Here is an 18,163-nt window from a genome sequence, read left to right as displayed (position 1 = left end):
GGCGGTACAGGAATAGCAGGGAATATGATCTTTCGATCGACAAACCCGGCGTAGAAAGGAAGAGGGGAGTAAAGGGTAAGAGCGATACAGAAAAAGGTCCACGGAACGGGTTGACGACTATCTGCTGAATGGGGGGGATGGGTTGCGCCCGTCGCGGGGCGTGTTGGACGGATCCTCGCTTGGGGCGTGGGGTCGGGTGAAGTTGACTGGATTGGGGATGTCACGGAGGTGGTTGAATTGATCATCCCGGGTCCGGTCACCGTAGGACAAAGCAGGGCGGCCTTGCTTCATTGGTTTGGGGATTGGGGGAGCGGTTTGTGACATGGGGTTTGCCAGTGAGGGACCGGGCTTGGGCTCTGCAGGAGCGGACGGAGCGGTGGTGCGTTCGTCGTCCTGGACTTCGATGTGCCGGAAGTCTTCTTCGTGATCGTCTGCCTCAGAGGAGCTGGGGCTGTCGGAATCAGAGGCAGCTTCGTAGTCATCTTCGTCGTCACTGACCAAGCTGGGAGCTTGGTTAGACTCTATCGCGTTGGGACTCAGGTGAGCTGGATGGTCCAGATCACGGGACGCATCCATCTGGTGAGCAGCAGACAGCGAAGCAAGATCAGAAAGATATGGTGCGTGAGACTGAGACTGAGGCCGGGTCGGGGTCATGTCAGGAAGATGAAGAGCCTTTCGGCCAGATTGATCGGTCGCATCTTGGGCAGTAGGCATACGCATAGGATGACGTGCCGCCCGGGTGCCTTGGGAGTCCTGGGGGGTTCTCGCAGAGGACGGGGCTGACTCGTCATCCGAGTCATCGTCAGAGAGACCACTCAGGTCGACAGGAGTCTTGACTTCCTCCACCAACTTGTCCATATTCAAGCCCAGACCACGTGACTTCATCAAAGCAGAGAGATGAGGAGTCGCGGGCGAGGCAAGGAACGAAGGGTGGTTAGCCTTGACCGGCTCGGACGGTCGCGGATTAAGATCCCGTCGAATGGTTGTCGGAGGAGTCGCAACATAACTGCCCTCGGATGTTTTCTTCGGGGTGACCGACTCCTTAGTCGGAGTAGGAAGGTTAGAAGAACGAATCAACGGGTGAACGTATCCAGACGTAGCAGCGCTGGCCGTAGACTCAGTCCGACTACCGATGATAGCACCGGATTCATCCAACTCCACCGGCTCACCGGAAGCCATAGCAGCGGCATCGTGGCTAGCAAAGTTCCGGTTGTGTGCAATACGACAGTGATTGATAAACCCTTGCGTACTGGAGAAATCAACACGCTGACAATCCAGACAAGTAAGCTTAACAAAGACACCATCCGACTTGCGCCGCATAACCATTGGACCCGACTTCTCCTTGACGACGGGATATCCACTAGGCAGCGACTGCAACTTCGGAGCACCTGAGCCCCTCGAAGGGCGCGTCTTCCCAGCCAGTGCACTGAAATCCACCGGGTTCCCCCGAGTAGATCGGCCTTCGACAGGGGTCGAGTCCACCTCACCCTCGAACCGGGGATCCGGCAGCAACCATCGCGCGTAGTGACGCGAATATGGACCATCAGTAACACCCCAAGGCGCAGGCGACACCGGTACAGAGCCATTTCCAGGCAATACCGATGCGCCCGTGCCCAAACTCACATCAGCCGAGATACCGGCAACGCTGGAACCCGGGTAGGGGATCTCAGCACAGCGGCGCAACTGTTCGAGCGATATTTGACATTTTGCGATTTCCTGGTCGATAAGACGGAGTTCGTTGTGCTTCAGCAGAACCTCCAGACTTAACTGGGCAGTGAGAGTTTCGCGGAGACGATCCACATCTGTGCGACCGGCGACCTGCGCTGGTGAACGCGTGGGTGTGGGCGTTGAGGGCGCAATCGGAGAAGCGACCGGCATGGAAGTGATCGAGTCGGTTCGGATCTTGGTGGGAACAGGTTGCCCGGTCGCAGGGTCGTTGGAGCGCTTCCGTTTGAGTTGAGGGACCAGGGCGTTGACATTAACGTTGACACAGTTTGGGGCCAACATCTTAACATCTTCCGACATTATCTTGTTCCCTCCGATCGCAGAGGGCCAAGGCAGCAGGCGAAACATGCCATGCGAATGGCAATCAAGTCCGACCATAAATATTCCAATTAATTCGAAGGACTTGTTAAACTTTTTTATTGATAATTAAGTGTCTTTTTTTGGTTTTGTTTCTTTTTTTTTCTTCTGGGAGTTGTAGATAGCGGTGGGAAGATGTGGCAGGGAGAAAGAATGGACGTCGACAAGTTGCGCGACCGTGTCAAGTTGGGCCCGCAAATAGCGCCTAAACAGTATGGAGTGTGGCGACAAATCTAATGTGGAGAAAAGGGGAGGAAAATAGAAGAAAAAATAGAAAAATAGAAAATGAAAAAGGAAAAGAGGAAAGGGACAAGAAAGGGAGGGAAAGTAGGGGAAAAAGAAAGGGGGAAAAGAGGCGGAGAAGAGATGCCAAACATGGTGTGATTGGATTTATGATTTGTGATTTGTACTGACGTGGGAAAGAAACAGACACGTCATGTAGTTACCCATACTGGTTATCTCCTGGATTTGACCTCTTGAATACTCTCTATCCTTCTACTCCCTACCCCGTACTCCATAGTAAACTCCCCTACTCGGTGAATCTCTCCTTTCTTCCGGATGCTTGCGGCTCCCCAATACAAAAATCAATAGCTTCATTGCCAAGGATAAGGTGTGGTCTGGGCCACCGATCGCGACCTAATGATTGGGGAATATCCCGCTTGTCCTGATTTGGTCAGGTCTCACCCTTGAGAGGCAAATCAGAGTTCTGATCCATATCGCGTCAGCGCTTGGATGCTTGGATCTTTGTTGATGGGAGCCCTGGATGGAAAGAATGTCATAGAAACCCATGGAATCATTCGACCCAAACCCTGCTCTCGGACCACAAATTTGGTTTGTATCTATCAACTTTTGCTGACACATGCGGAGATAAAGGAACGAATCACATAGTGGAACGGCCCGTCATGCATATGGACCTTACTACTCCATACAGTACTGTATACTCCAGAGTCCATGGAGACACCTGACTCTACCTGACTAGGGACCTGACTCTACCTAACTAGGTAATATCTGAACTGGGCATCATGGGGGCTAAATAACCGTTTCTGCTCGGACTTTCCGATCAGCCTCGGTAAAATATTGATCAGCAATCAGACCCGGTGGAATGTCCGAACGAATCATCTCATACTATACTTTATCCACTACAAGATCTCCGGGTAAAGATGCCATTCTGGTATCTTCAATCGCTTCAACTCCTTTATATTAACACCATTCTTCAGGGTTATCCGACCCCCGGACTAGCAGCTCCCCACAATTGCGGGGAGTCTCGTGGCATTATTCCGGGATGATGACGGGCCGGAAGAAACAGCTGCTCATTTATGGAGTACGGAGTATCTACAGTACAGCTTATAAAAGGCAATTGACCAGCTCCTCTCATCATGTCAATCCGTAAAGAAAACTTCAATCATACACAATGCGTACCCGCGCTTCCCTCCTCGGCCTCCTAGGCCTCTGCACAGCTCAAGTCGCAGCCCACCCTACCACACCAAATAAACATGGCTACATCGATTGGCGCAATTTCCACGCCAGCGGTGTCAACCTGGGCGGCTGGCTTGAGCAAGAATCAACAATCGATACATTCTGGTGGGCCAAAGAATGCGCCGGGGGTACAGAGCTCTGTGCTCTAGGAGAATGGGGTCTTTGCGAGTACCTCGGGTCCGAATGCCCCCGAGTCTTCGAACAACGCTACGAGACCTACATCACAACAGAGGATATCGACAAGCTAGCCGCCGGCGGCGTAACACTCCTCCGCATCCCAACCACATACGCCGCTTGGATTGACCTCCCCGGCTCCAAATTCTACCATGGAAAACAGCAAGAACACCTCCTCCGCATCGCAACTCACGCCATTGAGAAACACAACATGCACGTTGTCGTCGACATCCACTCCCTACCTGGTGGAACGAACGGGCTCGATATCGGCGAAGCCACAGACCACTGGGGCTGGTGGTGGAACCAAACTGCATTCGACTGGTCAATGAAAGCCGTTGACGCGCTGATTGATTTCGTTCAACATTCTGGACACCCGGAGGCATACAGTATTGAGCCCATTAATGAACCTGCTGATAATCACGATTTCGCGGATTTCGGAACTGCTGCTGCTTTGTCGGAGCATGGAGCAGTATGGTTGCTGAAATACTTCGATGCTGTTCTTGAGCATGTTAAGGCTGTGAACCCGTTGATCCCTGTTATGATTCAGGGAAGTTTCAGGCCTGAGACTTTCTGGTCGCCGCGTTTTAACAAGGATGAGAATATCGTGTTCGATTTGCATCATTATTACAATCAGTACGATAATTCTACTTCGGAGAATTTGCCTACCTTTATTTGCGCCGATGCGAAGGTTAGTGCTGGTGATGGCAAGTTCCCGACCTTTGTGGGTGAGTGGGCGATGCAGTCGGGTGTTAAGAATAAGTTGGCTTTGAGGGAGCGGAATCTCAAGGCGGGTATCTCGGCGTTTGCGCAGTATACACATGGCAGCTCTTACTGGACTGCGAAGTACTTCAGCAATGTAACTGTTGAGGGACAGGGTGATATGGGAGATTATTGGGATTATGAAGGATTCATTGACGCTGGATTCCTGAAGGGGCAGGTGGTGACGCCAAACTACTGTTCTTAAGTGAAAGTCCATGTATGATGTTTCCATGTTTATCAACTTAATAGAAGATCATTATAGACACTACACTCGCTTAAAAAGTAACAACACAGTTGCACATCCAACCTTCAGCGCAGGATCCTCATATCTACTGACTCCTAGAGCTTTCCTCACTTCCGCCATTGCTAATGCTACACAGTCCTGATCTGTCCCCACCAGATCCGGACGAGCATCTCGCCAACGAGTCACCATACTAGCTGTCTGTAAACCCTCCGAGATCTCATTCACGGTTGTTTCGTCTGAGCCATCAAAAAATTTATCCCCATCAGTAATAATACCGTTGCGGTTCCATTCCATTCGGACAAATCCCGATTCCGGAAATGCTTCTTCAACAGCCTTATGGCCGATGGTCCACGGAAGAGGAAGATGATCGTAGTAATCACGAGAAAGACGATTCTGCAGAAGCTCATAGGGAGCGAGAATTTCCCTTTCGAGGTAAAAGAGAGCTTTTTGAACCTGCTTAGCATTTTTGGTCGATGGATCTGGAATACATTAGTTCATCTCCCAAGTTTGACCAGACTTCCAATTGGACTCACGGCAGAAAAAAGATGAATGAGTCCAGAGAGCAACCGAGCCACCCGGTTTCACTATGCGAGCAGCTTCTGCCCAGAATCCAGGCATGTCGAACCAATGGGCCTGGGATTTTCATTAGTGAGAACTTGAAGTTCTTTCGGAGGAGACATACCGCCATAGCAGCGGTGATCATATTAACTCCCCCATTTTCTTCGACAATCGGCAGGTTCTCGCGGATGGAATTCGCAATAGATTCGGCGCCAGAGACGCAATAAGTAATTGTCTGATCAATTGCTGTTTTCCCTACTAGTTCCCGCGCGGTGTTGATCATCTCGACTCCAGGGTCCAGGCCGATAGCGTAGTCGAATGAGAGGGCAAGTGGCTTGGTGGCATTTCCAGGGCCGCAGCCCACGTCGGCGAGTATTCTGAATTCACCTCCTGTTTTCGCATGATGATTGAGGATTATCTTGAATAGTGGGTCTGTGTAGGTGCCACGAAGGTGCGTACTTCTGTGCCTGGTCTTTGGTGTAGTTCGTGAAAGTAGGATCTGACATGTTAGAGATCTTATATTATGGACTTTTGATACCGCTGGATTGGATTTTCAAAGAAATTAGAAGTTCGCGAGTACCAGCACACCTATTAAATAGATTGGGATAGTAATGAGCCATAATGAGTCAGCATATCACCTACTACTTCTTGTCTGTCCAGTAATAAAAGTGCAATTCAGTAATGACAGCAACTCCTCCGATTTCATCATGGTCAGAGGAGTAATACATATACATGCATAACTAATTAGTTCGTAATAGAAATCAAAATTATAAAGTTTGTTAGCTTTCAGCCTCTCTATGAGTCTATACAATTTATGTCACGTGGTATTTGGAAACTCCACTTTAAAATATTTCTATGATTGGTTGGATCAACGCTTCCCCGATTACCGTAAGTGGAGAATTCCATGCGAAAAATCGATGCCACAACATTTTTGCCACGACCCAGTTGATGGAACAAAAACAAAAAGATAACAGGCCCGAGCCGTGGATCGAACACGGGACCTCGCGCAGGAGTGCTTAGAGTTGCTGCCCTAAGCGCGAATCATACCACTAGACCACCCGGGCTGTTCTTGATGTAAGGAATTTTATTTACAGGTCCATCAACCAATTTGTGTGAAGACGGAGGCTCGGCACCGTTCCAATTTACATCTCAGTGCATTCTCACATGTTGTCAGGTATAATGGTATCAGCGATGGGATATATTGAACAAGATAAATATTGAATAATTGGCGGACAGAGTGAATTCAAATGCTACCAAGCACACTGATGCTGTGCTTTCAAAATTCAAATGTTGTAATGCAGCTTCGGAGATCCATGGATGTCTGGACAATATATGTTTCCAAAGACTTAGACAAAAATATTTGAAACAGTTTGAAAACGGCCAGGCTTCGCACCATAGGAGCAGCACAGAGTATTTCTGTATATCCTTGTATATCCTGGCCAGCAGACGCTGCGGGAACAATGTCAGTAGGAATTTTTTGAACATAGCCTTAAAAGCGATAATTTTACCTCTTCAAGGTCAGCTACACCGATCAGGCTCAGTATGCAGATCCCCCCAAAAAATAAGCCCTCGCAACAGTGCAAAGTAAAGTTAACCGCTGGTCATCGTTTCAAAAATGCCCACTGTGCCGGACAAAGTGGCTTGCAACCATCCGAACTATCTAGTGGGTGCTGGACTATCCATAGTGGACTACGACACGTAGTGTAAGACTATGCTGAGTTCTGTTTCGTGTTTAAATAACAATAATGATGAATGATATCAATCTACAAGTGTACATGACAGAGAATCCATTGTTATTACCGCTTTTAGCGTAGCTCCCCTAGGGCAAGCACCCAGCAGTACTGCCCGGTAGGGCAATTTATATCTGAATATTATACCAGTAGAAGTAAAGAGCGGCATATTTGAGCAAGAAACTGTAGTTACTGGTCACACTCGTGTAGCTGGATTATAAGTTCAGCGTGTGATGGAGGCAATGTACCAAGTACAGGACCATTAGTATAAGAAGGTAAATAAACACCTTATAATTCGGATGTTTTTGTTGGCTAGATGATTGACAAAGGATTTCTAGGCGCTTTTTACAAGTAAAAGGTCTATCTATATAGATTTGATTTAGCGGGTTACAGGATTGGTCGCTTCAGGTGACTATGGATCAACCTCCGCTGAACGCTACAGGGGGGTCTGGTGGCCTCAGGCAAAGATTTCTGTTCAGTGGCTGAAGTTACGTAGCCTTTTTATACAGGCATCAAGGGTGGATACCAGGCTCAATGACTGTTGATTGGCTATATGTTTGTCGTCCCAATTGGTACTAGCTTGGAATTCATAGTGCTTCTCCCTTATCCTGGCTTTCCTCTCCATCCGTCCCTTTGTAGAGAATATTATCACCTTCTCCCTGATATTCCCTTTCCTACGTATTTAGTAGGCTCTCTTATGAGTGCTAAATAACGTGCCATCATAACGTGCCATCAACAAAAATGAAAGGCTTCGATTATTTCCTGTGTTTATCCAGAATCCACCACATAGTAGCTAGAGTGTAGATAAATGCTAAGTAGAGGCTCAAAAGGGACTTAGCCCCGCATGTACACACGCTTATGAAACCCTAACTTCACATTCGCAGAATCTTCCAACCAGATAGAAACAACGGGCACAATGTCCTCTGCCTCATCATGCTCGAAAGATGCCGTCATGGTAGGCGTAAATGATGCGAGGGTCTTCGACACTGAGAATATCTTACCTCTGCCGGACGTAGACCTTGTCAAAATCAGGGAATGGCTTCAACCAATTCCTTTTGACCAGGAAAGGAGTGAATTCTCCAGACACCGTGCCTCTTTTCTTGTGGGCTCAGGAAAATGGCTCACCTCCTCAAGCGCCTTACAGCAATGGCACTCTGGCGAGAATGGCCTCTTGTGGATCAAAGGTATCCCAGGCTCCGGCAAGTCGGTCATGGTGGCTTCAATTATTGATCAGCTAAGAGTAGAGAAAGTCCCGGTTCTCTACTTCTTCTTCTAACAAATCATCGACGCGAATTATCGGCCCGTGGCCGCTCTACGTGACTGGCTATCCCAGCTCCTAAGCTACAGCCCTCCTCTTCAGGCAGAATCACATAAATATTTAGAGGGACCTCGGCATCGGGCTGTTAAAACTGTCTCCCTAGACGACTTTTGGAGGCTTTTGAAAGTCGCATTAATTGCCCTTCCTAGGGCATACTGCATTACTATGACTTGGATGAAATGGATCCGGGAAACGTCAATTTCCTCCACGCTTTAGCAGAGTTTGGCCAATAGCGACCCTGCAATATCAAAGTACTGATAACCTCGCGCCCGGTCGCGACCGTTGAATCGTCTCTTCGAGGCTTCAGTATCCCTCAAGTCCGAATGGAGGAGCGACTGGTGGACAGAGATATCGCTGCCTATGTTCAGTATAGACTATAAAAATCTCAAATTCCCCAGGAAAATCCGAATATCATCGAGGAAGCTATTCTTGGTCGTGCAAATGGTCTCTTCCTTTACGCAAAGCTGTCGATGGATGTATTCCTCGAACCAGGTGCTGATACCTGCGAGGTTCTTAAGAATCTGCCTGCTGATCTAAGCGTGATGTATGATGACTTACTGCGCAATCATGCCAAACGCTCCGGAGTACCAAATGATCTTCAACTTCTGGTTCTGCAAGCTGTGACTCATGCAACACGCCCACTTCGCTTGCTGGAGATAACAGAGATGGTCAGCGCAGTATATGATGGACTACAATTTCATGGAATCTGCACCCCGAGCAAGACCAAAGAATGGGTAAGGGCGACATGTGGACCCCTGCTGGAAATTCTCCCGGACGAGACCGTTTCGGTTGTTCATCACTCTCTAACGGAATTCCTGAAAGGATTCACGCGTTCTAGTGAGGCAAACGAGTCGTCGTATCCCGTTTTTCGACCGAATCCCACAAATAAATCTCTTGCTGTGTCTTGCTTGAAATATCTGCGACACGGGTGTCTGGACAAGCATGAGGTGAAGAAGCAAAGCGACTTCGACAACATATGGGGCGGATGGGACGACGATTGGGAAGCTATGGAGCGAGCTAAAGCTGTGAAGCAAGCTAAAGCTGATCTTCGTTTACGATTCCCTTTCCAAGAATATGCGGCAAACAACTGGCCCGAACATGCGCGTCGTGCGAGCAACGCCGGTGCGGATATAACTTACTTCTAAATAACAGCAATCTATCACATCGACTCGAACAGTATCACTTTATCCAGCCTGTGATCACTTTTTCAAATTTTCAATATACCAAATGTGCGTTTTCTACTATAATTCCGATGCAAAACATGTGGGATCAGACATAGCATTAGATTACAAATTATCCTGAATGATGATCAAAGTTTGTGGGTCTAATTAGAGCTCCACTATTTCTCCCAAGATATGTGTCTGGGACCTGAGCTTGATATGCGAAGTATGTCGAGAAGTTCAGCCTTGATCTTCAAGTAACCAGCATCCTCAGGCGACTTGAACTTATTGATGGTATTATGATCTGCATCAATCACAATATATGAAGAATTCAGTTGTAACGAAGATGCATCCTGGTTAAACGAAAATTTTAGTTGAATTCTGGGTGAGGGACATGGTCTCTTACCTCTGTTACCGATTTCGGAATTGCCTCTTGACCTCGCTGAGGCAAGACATAAACGTTGCGATACTTAGCACTGAGGGACACGTATTGGTTCAAGGTAGCCAGTAACCATTTGGCTTCTTTGTAGCTGTCACTGTTCTCTTGGTCTAACCCTTCGATGCTCTGCAATACTTTTTCCATGCCATTGGTGCTTATACCTAACTCTGTTGTATCCATGAAAAATACCCCACACGTTGAGGCACTAATTATGTCAAGACAGCTGGAATCATTTTCTTGTTCTAGGTCGGAGAACACCAATGCCTTCATGTCTGTTAGAACGTTCCGTCAGTTTATCGGAGACGAAGGTGCTTACACTTTTCACCAAGCTGCCACCTAGGCTGTGTGCGATGAAGATGATTGGACGGGTTTGTGTCTGTATATAATTCATAAGTTTATAATGATGAATGAAAGATTTGACTTAGATATTGGCAGATACCCTGGTTAATTGTCTCATTTTGTATAAATCCAATACCAATTTGTGAGAAATGTTCTGGAGAGATTGTTGTTCACGATTAGGACCAAGCGATGCATTGTAGCCCCAAGTATCCTGGAGTTGGGAAAGTCCATTGGTAGTAGACTCTGAAGCCAATTGGTGCCATCATCTGCTGTCCATGCTTTTTCCCTATGACCACCAAGTCCATGGACGGCAACAACACTGAAGATTATTAGCGTAGCCCAGCTTTTAGGATGGGAAGTGCTCATACTCAGCCCTTGGTGATGAACCAACATATATCATCTTCAATCCATCATCCGGTGTCTCCATAACAATAACCGGCTGCACCTTAATGAAGGTTAGTGATGAGTTGGAGCTTTTCATGTTGTGGGTCTCACACTACTCTGATCTCCCGATTCGGATTTTGACCGTCTGAACGGCCAGGGCCACTTCCATGACAAATTTCTAAACAAACCCATTTTGCAACCTGGGAGGATGACAAATAATGAGATTTCCTTCAAGGGAAAGTTAGGGGGTCGTTACGACGAGGCTATGCATCATCGTCACGTGGGGTACTCTAAATTCTTATGTAATCATTATGAGCATAAAAATTATTGAGCTTCACCCCTACCTTCCATTGACGCTGTCACAGACATATTTCTCAATATTACCGTCATGTCCGTGAATGAGACAAACGAGAGCTTGGCGGGTACTCCTGCTCCTGTACCTGGGGCTCCAGACTCCAAAATCAACCATGCCGCTTCAATCAACTACTGGAATAGTCTTCCCAGCACCTCGGCCGAGATGCTAGGCATGCTCGGGACCTATCCCTGGTATACACGCATCGAGCTACAAGGGTCCAAGAACTTCTTGACAAAAGTTCGCCGAATGATACCCGCTCTTCCCCAGAGTGGAAAATTCCGCCAAGGAGTGGACTGTGGTGCCGGAGTTGGACGTGTAACAGAAGGTTTCCTAAGCCATGTCTGTGAAGTCGTGGACGCCGTCGAGCCAGTGGAGAAATTCACGAAAGTCATGGCGGAAAGCAAGCTCAAGGCTGATGGTGTTGTGGGAGACATCTACATTGTCGGTCTGGAGAACTGGTATCCACAGAAGAAATACGATTTGATCTGGGTTCAGTGGTGCGTCGGACATTGCACCGATGCGCAATTGGTTGACTTTATCGTGAGATGTCGCCATGCGTTGACGGAAAATGGGGTTATGGTCTTGAAAGAGAACTTGTCGACCGATCCACAGAACCAGGATATGTACGACGACTTGGATAGCAGTGTAACGAGGACGGATGGGAAGTTCAAACAATTGTTTGCTGCTGCCGGGATGGTTGTTATCAAATCTGAGATTCAGACTGGATTCCCTAAGCAGTTCAAGCTTCTTCCGGTCAAGTCTTATGCTCTTCGACCCAAGGCTTGAACTCGTGAATGAATTACTACCGGCTATGTTCTTCTTGAGCATCACCTCGCCGTATGGGAGCATTTACAACATTCCCATTCACTAGGGGCTTCTCGGCGGATATTGAAACCACACTCCTATGTCTTGAAATTCCAAGCTTGAGGTCAGCACGCCAGCTACGAGGGTATTTCCTCTAGTCATTAAGTGGCGTCTTTTGAGTCCTCATATTTCCTGAATCAGAGAGTCTGCGTCCATCATCTGGAATTGGCAGTCCTATATTCGATCTACGATGGAAATCTCGTCACGATTTAAGGTTATAAGGGCGAAAGTAGAGATGTCTCTCAAAGGTCGTCTTTTTCCCCCTCTAATTATTTTTTGTATCTAAGCCTGCGGTCATTTGGATATCATCGGACCTGAGCCCGACGTATCAAAGCCAGGTCATTACGCCCGTCGAGTCAACATACACATGCAGAGACACTCTGGGTGAACATATTGACAAAAGAAAGATATCAGAGTTAAGACAGAATGAAAAAAAGTGAGGAGTGGGGTATGTACGTTCATCCATTCACCATTAAACAATATACTTGATGCTATTATAAAGGATGCAATGGTATAGCTTCATTCATTGTCCGTATGTCCTCCGTGGAGCCAATGTTTTTTTGCTTTGGGATTTTTTTCCTGTTGAATGGACTTCGCTTCTAACAAACAAAAGACTCCCTTTACACCTACATGCACATTCCATAGTTACAATTGAGAAGAGCGGCTATGACTCGATTTCGCCACGGCGAAGAGCCAGCAGTGCCCGAACATCGGTGACATATTGCAATGCCTCCAGCATGGGGATTAGGTGCAACAGACCGTTATCCGTGGGATCGTTGAGCCAACCTTCAATAGGGATCGCGTTGTCTAGAAAATAAATGTCAGTTGCAAGACCCAAGAATAATGAGCCTCAACATACCCTCGTGAAAGATATAGCTCATTGGACTATTGTCCAAGATCATCACTTTGCTGAGATCCGGTTCCACGGAGCTCAGATCTTTGATGTAGGCACCATTACGGAGTGTGCAGTGTTGTCGGTAGTAGCGGGCATGAAAGTACTTGCGTTCCGACTCGAGCCAGTCGATGACGGGGTCGGCATACTCTTGCACACTGGCTGTGAAGATCACCAGCTTGTACCACTTGCAGATCTTGCGGAGGAAATCATCGCAATGTGGCCGCTTATGCACATAATATAAGATGGGATGCTGTGGCCCCAGGGTAGTTTGCGGGCCGCCAGGGGCCAGGGAAGTGGTCATGGGCATGTAAAGCTTGACCTCAACCATGTGACCGCTAGACATACGACCACCCTTTGAAAGCGAATGGATCAGGGTCTCATCAAGGTCCAGCACCAGAGTCTTTTGTGGCAGCCTGGCATTGCGAGGAGCGGCTGTATATGAAGGCAATCGTTGGGGGAGAAGAGGTCGTGGCGGATTTGGAGAGTGTGGGTATTTCGTAATGCGATGAACAGATGGGGACAGTGGGGACTTCAGATTGTCCAAATTGATGGCCCCCTGAACCCGACTCACACCCTCTGGCATCGGTGCGGCAAAATCAGTGCTTTGCGTTCGTCTTTGCCTTTGTCTATTAAGTGTTTCCTCATTATTGAGTTTGATCCGTATAGATCGACGAGGTGTGCTCTCTTGTCGAACATGCTCCTGGCTGTGGTCTGTTTTATGCGGTCGAGTCTTCGCACTCGTAAGTTCTTTGATGCCTCTTCGATCTATATCCGATTCGGATGTTGTGGATAGTACCGAGTCTCGGGATGCTTGAGGTTTCAACTTGCGGGTGGAGCCACTCCGTCGCCGACCTTCTACCCGAGAGGGCCCTTTAACCGATCGGACCCTAGATTCGGCAGATGTCCTCCAGATTTTCCTCACCGGGGCAAGAAGCGAATAATGACCGTCGTCGTTTTGGAACCATTGAGCGATATACACACCAGGTGCAGCAAGCGTAGATAGAATGAACCGGATGGTTTCGGTGATCGCATCGAAGATGCGCTTGGTGGAAAGTCGCCAGGTGCTTTTGCTTTTAGTCACGATGGTGCCATCATGTTGCGAGTCATGTAATAAGGATGTTTCTTCGTCAAATGAATGTCGCGTATCTTCTCCGTCGCCGTCGAACGATGCGCTGCCGTCATAGCCTTTTTCGGAGATAAGGCTAGACCGGAAATTATCTTCGCTATAGGATCGAAATTTTGCGAGGTCACTAGGCGGAGCTGCACGCTTTTTCTCGCTTTGGGAGTGCGATCGTGGGCGCGTAGAGCTGGAAGACTGGCCAATGACTCGCGATGACAGGATGTTCAGCGAGTTCATCTTCCACTAACAAGCCCACGGGAAACACGGGGCGCGCGTGGGATCTAAAGACGGGAAAGTATGAGCGAAAGTGTCAAAGCCATACGACATGGGCCATGAAGGGTAAGGGGTCGAAGGATATTGTAGGGAGAGGGGTATTGTTGGTGTAAACTGGGCAACTTGTAAGATCTACGGACCTCAATGCGCCAGTCACCCGTTTGCCTCGGATGTAATTCCGCGCGGACTCCAACCGGATATTATATCGAGTAAGCAGATGAGTCGAAGTGCAACAGAAAACAAAAAAGAGAAACTTGAAAAGATCTAGATCAAATCCGAAGCCAAAGACACGCGATGGAAAGGAGAGAGGAAGGGACAGTCCAAGTGTGGGGAAGCGGACAAAGGATGCAACGGCAGAAAATCGGTTCTTTTGCCCACTTTGCTTCTGTGAATCTCAAGATCCCCTCACAACTCAACAAAGAAGCTACCAGTCTCAAAAGGAAGCAAGAAACACCAGATAGATAGAAGTGTATGTGAATCACTCAAGCCATTTTGGCCCAAACCTCAACTCTGACTCTATCACCACAGATCTCCGACATCACACATCCCACTTTCCGAAATGCCGTCAACGGCGTTGGCCTTGACGCCAGGTCTCTCGTCCTTCTTGAAGTCTCTCAAGACGAACCCAATAGATACCTCCATTGAGAACCTAGTCTCGTGCGCAAACATTCCTTTGCCTTGTCAACAACCGTAATACTGACCGTTTGTCTTTTTTTCGTCAGGCTGCTTAAGCGTCGTCAAATCCGCCATTCTCGATCATGCGCGACCGCAACGGCCTACCTCCTTCTGCGAGTTGTGTCGGCATGCCGAACATCCGAATCTGTGAAGCTCATTGAGCGCGTTCAGAGTGTGGGTAGACGTCTTATGGCTGCTCAGCCGCGGGAGATGGTGGTAGGGAACATTGTGCGACGAGTCCTCGGCCTTATTCGTGACGAGGCGGAAGATGATCGCGATGCTGAATTTGCACTCAGCGAAGCTGGCTCTGAGAGCCAGTGTCAAACCCCTCGTGCCTACGACGGTCAGTCTAAGCTTTTTTCTACGCATTATTAACCCCGAAGAAGCCATGACTCATAATCCTTAATAGATCCGTCACTGCCTTTGGATCGCGATATGCTCGGTCTCAAATCGGAGGGCTCAGAACGGTCTTCGCGCCCTCCTTTGACCTCCATGTTTAGCCTTCTTTCCCACCCAGAGCCCGAGTACTCTCTCCCCAGCACCCCCGGCACTCAATCGCCAAACGGCCGTTTGTTTGGTCATGGTCTCAGCAAGGACGTTCGAGCTGAAGTTCTGGAGGGTATTAACGAGATCATCGACGAGCTGGGTCAAGTAGATGACCAGATCGCCGCCTATGCGTTGGAACATATCCACTCCAACGAGATCATCCTCACACACACCTCCTCCACAACGGTACAGAAGTTCCTTCTCAAAGCCGCCGCCAAGCGGAAGTTCACAGTTATCCACGCGGAATCATTCCCCAACAACCACGATTCTACACACGCTACCGTTAGCGGCAACAACTCCGGTGATGACGAAAACCTCAGCTTCGAATCTTTCCAGAAGCCACTGGTCGCTCACGGCATCACTGTGATCCTTATTCCTGACTCTGCTGTCTTTGCGCTCATGTCCCGTGTCAACAAGGTCATTCTGGGTACGCACTCTGTCCTTGCTAACGGTGGCCTTGTTGCCGCTGCCGGCACCCGTGTCATTGCCCGCGCCGCCAAGGTCCACCAGACCCCCGTCGTTGTTGTCAGTGGTGTCTACAAGTTGAGTCCGGTCTACCCATTCGACTTCGACTCTCTCATTGAGTATGGCGACGCCAGCAAGGTTTTGCCTTTTGAAGATGGTGACCTGGTCGAGAAAATCGATGTCCAGAACCCGATTTACGACTATGTCCCGGCAGAGCTGGTTGACCTTTATATTACTAACCTGTAAGTCAATTTTGAAGTCTTACCCTCGAGACCTTTATACTAATATTTGCTTCTTACAGAGGTGGCCATGCCCCGTCATACCTTTACCGTATTGTGTCTGATCACTACCGGAAAGAGGATATTAGTTTTTAGGGAACTGAAGTTGGTTCGATGGCATGAGAACAAAGGGCCAATGGTGAAAACGATACCCGAGGATTTATGTGCGATGATTTTTACGTTGGTGTTATACTGTCGTCTGTTCTTCCATGCGAGATAGCCGTGATGGACATAGAGACCTAAAATTCAATGTGAAATGAAGATCTGGATAAAAATGATTCCCAAGTAATTTGAATGTTTCTTCATTATTGTATGAAACTAGACATGCAGATATCAATTGCTCTGCGAATCATACATGCTTATGCCACCTCGGCAAATATATACCTTCGGATACCTACCTTCATGTGCACGTATTGGATGGTGTAGAGCCGGAGTTATGAGCGCTAGAGCAGAAGCAAAACTCGGGATAATTACTACTAAGGAACACAAGAACTTTTTAAGCGCAAATGGAGGTGCGGTGGATAGTATGCCTTCGAGATCGAGGGCCTTGAGGGCATGTGTCAAGTGGCAATGGATAGTGGTGGTTGTTTAGTAGCCCAATCTAGATTTTCAACCCTGCATGTGCAGCATTGAACTGTCATGACAGAGTCCAAATGCATCTGGGCCAAGTGGGTGTATGACCCCACCAGGACTACTTTCTTACGATTCTAGAATTTGAGATGGACAAGGGTCTCGCCCCCAGAGATGAAGATCATAGCGCCATTTGTTTTTGGAATTGTATCAAATTGTTGTAATTCGCACACGTTATCCCAGACGAAAGCCCGACCGGGTAGTATTTCCCAAAAAAAAAATTCTCATGAAATCCAGGCGCTGATGAGACGGGCTTTCTGTCCGATACCGATCCTGCTCCTCCACCCCTGCATTTTGCTTTTTGACTCGTTTAAGAGCGGGGCTTCTCCTTCTTCTCCTTCCAGAGAGCCATCAGACCGACACCGGAAACCTTGACGACCTTGAAGCGGACACCGGGAATATCACCCTTCGCCTTACCCTTGCGACCGAAACCGGCAAGGAGAACCTCGTCGTTCTCGTCGATGAAGTTCAAGCAACCGTCATTGGGGACTATCAAAGAAATAGATGTTAGCGCCTGGCTTGGATGACGATGTAGTGGTAGATGCAATTTGAGGGACGGGTCGAATTGCATGTCCAAATCCACATATATCAAACACGGAGCGGAGATAACCCACCGAAAGCAGCGACCTTCTTGCCGTTCTTGATCAACTGGACCTTGACACACTTGCGAATAGCGGAGTTGGGCTGCTTGGCCTCAACACCGACCTTCTCAAGGACAATTCCCTTAGCGTGGGAAGCACCACCGAAGGGGGAGGACTTGTAGGCGGTTCCGAGAAGGCGCTTCTTGAAGCCGAGATCAGCCCAGCGCTGATCCTTGCGGTGAGCCTCGAGCTTGCGGGCGGCGTTGAGTCCACGGGGCTTTCCTTTACCCATATTGTCGGATTATTCTGGATTCAACTAAGACGAAGAAACCAGCGTTAGTAAATCGGTTCTTCTCAATGTCGCTTGCGAAAGGATTCTCGAACGTGGTTCGTGTGTGTGTGGGGATCGATGGATGTTGGTGAAGGTTGAATGAAGGTGCAGGATCTGGACAATCTTTGTGTGCGCAGGACGAGATGGTGAGGATCTCGTCTTCACACAAACACGACTTCCAGAGACTATCCTCTTGTTGGGCGGGAATATCAACAACGGTATACGTACCGACTGAAAATGGGTGTTGTCGCCAAAAGGGCTTGGGTCGTGGGATGTCGAAAAGTCGAAGGTTTCGGAATTGCCTTGAACGCCAGCGACTCGCTTGCTTGGGACGCTTTGCCTCGTGACTTTGTGCGCTTGCCCTAAGCGAGTCACCTGATCCAATTAACCCCCACCCGTCGATCAATGATTATGTCATCCATGCGATAAGCCGATAAGCCCCCCGTTATCTTCAGATCCGCTTATGGAGCTCCTCCAATAATTACAA

At 48.4% G+C, this 18,163-nt stretch overlaps 11 protein-coding genes across 11 annotated transcripts; 6 read left to right on the top strand and 5 right to left on the bottom strand.

Annotated features, from left to right (window-relative positions):
- Nucleotides 1–117: 117 nt before the first annotated feature.
- On the bottom strand, nt 118–2,025 carry N7520_000471 (uncharacterized protein; the record flags this gene model as incomplete). The annotated part of the gene is made up of 1 exon (XM_057134406.1): nt 118–2,025. The coding sequence occupies one exon, from the start codon at nt 2,023–2,025 to the stop codon at nt 118–120; it is 1,908 nt and encodes a 635-aa protein (XP_057000342.1).
- A 1,468-nt stretch (nt 2,026–3,493) lies between these two features.
- On the top strand, nt 3,494–4,696 carry N7520_000470 (uncharacterized protein; the record flags this gene model as incomplete). The annotated part of the gene is made up of 1 exon (XM_057134405.1): nt 3,494–4,696. One exon carries the CDS (start codon nt 3,494–3,496, stop codon nt 4,694–4,696), a length of 1,203 nt encoding a protein of 400 aa, XP_057000341.1.
- A 60-nt stretch (nt 4,697–4,756) lies between these two features.
- N7520_000469 (class I SAM-dependent methyltransferase) lies at nt 4,757–5,799 on the bottom strand (the record flags this gene model as incomplete). Its single annotated transcript, XM_057134404.1, has 4 exons — nt 4,757–5,214; nt 5,269–5,368; nt 5,418–5,670; nt 5,753–5,799. 4 exons carry the CDS (start codon nt 5,797–5,799, stop codon nt 4,757–4,759), a joined length of 858 nt encoding a protein of 285 aa, XP_057000340.1.
- A 2,140-nt stretch (nt 5,800–7,939) lies between these two features.
- On the top strand, nt 7,940–8,299 carry N7520_000468 (uncharacterized protein; the record flags this gene model as incomplete). The annotated part of the gene is made up of 1 exon (XM_057134403.1): nt 7,940–8,299. One exon carries the CDS (start codon nt 7,940–7,942, stop codon nt 8,297–8,299), a length of 360 nt encoding a protein of 119 aa, XP_057000339.1.
- Nucleotides 8,300–8,664: 365 nt separating this feature from the next.
- On the top strand, nt 8,665–9,486 carry N7520_000467 (uncharacterized protein; the record flags this gene model as incomplete). The annotated part of the gene is made up of 2 exons (XM_057134402.1): nt 8,665–8,703; nt 8,740–9,486. 2 exons carry the CDS (start codon nt 8,665–8,667, stop codon nt 9,484–9,486), a joined length of 786 nt encoding a protein of 261 aa, XP_057000338.1.
- A 194-nt stretch (nt 9,487–9,680) lies between these two features.
- On the bottom strand, nt 9,681–10,120 carry N7520_000466 (uncharacterized protein; the record flags this gene model as incomplete). Its single annotated transcript, XM_057134401.1, has 2 exons — nt 9,681–9,854; nt 9,908–10,120. 2 exons carry the CDS (start codon nt 10,118–10,120, stop codon nt 9,681–9,683), a joined length of 387 nt encoding a protein of 128 aa, XP_057000337.1.
- Nucleotides 10,121–11,051: 931 nt separating this feature from the next.
- On the top strand, nt 11,052–11,804 carry N7520_000465 (N-terminal protein methyltransferase; the record flags this gene model as incomplete). The annotated part of the gene is made up of 1 exon (XM_057134400.1): nt 11,052–11,804. The coding sequence occupies one exon, from the start codon at nt 11,052–11,054 to the stop codon at nt 11,802–11,804; it is 753 nt and encodes a 250-aa protein (XP_057000336.1).
- A 742-nt stretch (nt 11,805–12,546) lies between these two features.
- On the bottom strand, nt 12,547–14,134 carry nemA (Nem1-Spo7 phosphatase catalytic subunit NEM1; the record flags this gene model as incomplete). The annotated part of the gene is made up of 2 exons (XM_057134399.1): nt 12,547–12,689; nt 12,742–14,134. 2 exons carry the CDS (start codon nt 14,132–14,134, stop codon nt 12,547–12,549), a joined length of 1,536 nt encoding a protein of 511 aa, XP_057000335.1.
- Nucleotides 14,135–14,729: 595 nt separating this feature from the next.
- N7520_000463 (translation initiation factor eIF2B subunit beta) lies at nt 14,730–16,230 on the top strand (the record flags this gene model as incomplete). The annotated part of the gene is made up of 4 exons (XM_057134398.1): nt 14,730–14,827; nt 14,893–15,188; nt 15,255–16,098; nt 16,158–16,230. 4 exons carry the CDS (start codon nt 14,730–14,732, stop codon nt 16,228–16,230), a joined length of 1,311 nt encoding a protein of 436 aa, XP_057000334.1.
- A 716-nt stretch (nt 16,231–16,946) lies between these two features.
- On the bottom strand, nt 16,947–17,637 carry rps23 (40S ribosomal protein uS12; the record flags this gene model as incomplete). Its single annotated transcript, XM_057134397.1, has 2 exons — nt 16,947–17,253; nt 17,379–17,637. 2 exons carry the CDS (start codon nt 17,635–17,637, stop codon nt 17,075–17,077), a joined length of 438 nt encoding a protein of 145 aa, XP_057000333.1. The 3' UTR covers nt 16,947–17,074.
- Nucleotides 17,638–17,702: 65 nt separating this feature from the next.
- N7520_000461 (uncharacterized protein) lies at nt 17,703–18,042 on the top strand (the record flags this gene model as incomplete). The annotated part of the gene is made up of 2 exons (XM_057134396.1): nt 17,703–17,740; nt 17,859–18,042. 2 exons carry the CDS (start codon nt 17,703–17,705, stop codon nt 18,040–18,042), a joined length of 222 nt encoding a protein of 73 aa, XP_057000332.1.
- Nucleotides 18,043–18,163: the final 121 nt, after the last annotated feature.

Source organism: Penicillium odoratum (assembly GCF_028828045.1).
Source record: "Penicillium odoratum strain IBT 22623 chromosome Unknown utg000001l_segment0_segment0, whole genome shotgun sequence".
Taxonomy (NCBI): domain Eukaryota; kingdom Fungi; phylum Ascomycota; class Eurotiomycetes; order Eurotiales; family Aspergillaceae; genus Penicillium; species Penicillium odoratum.
Note: the sequence above shows the minus strand (reverse complement) of the source record. Positions and strands in the feature narration are given on the sequence as shown.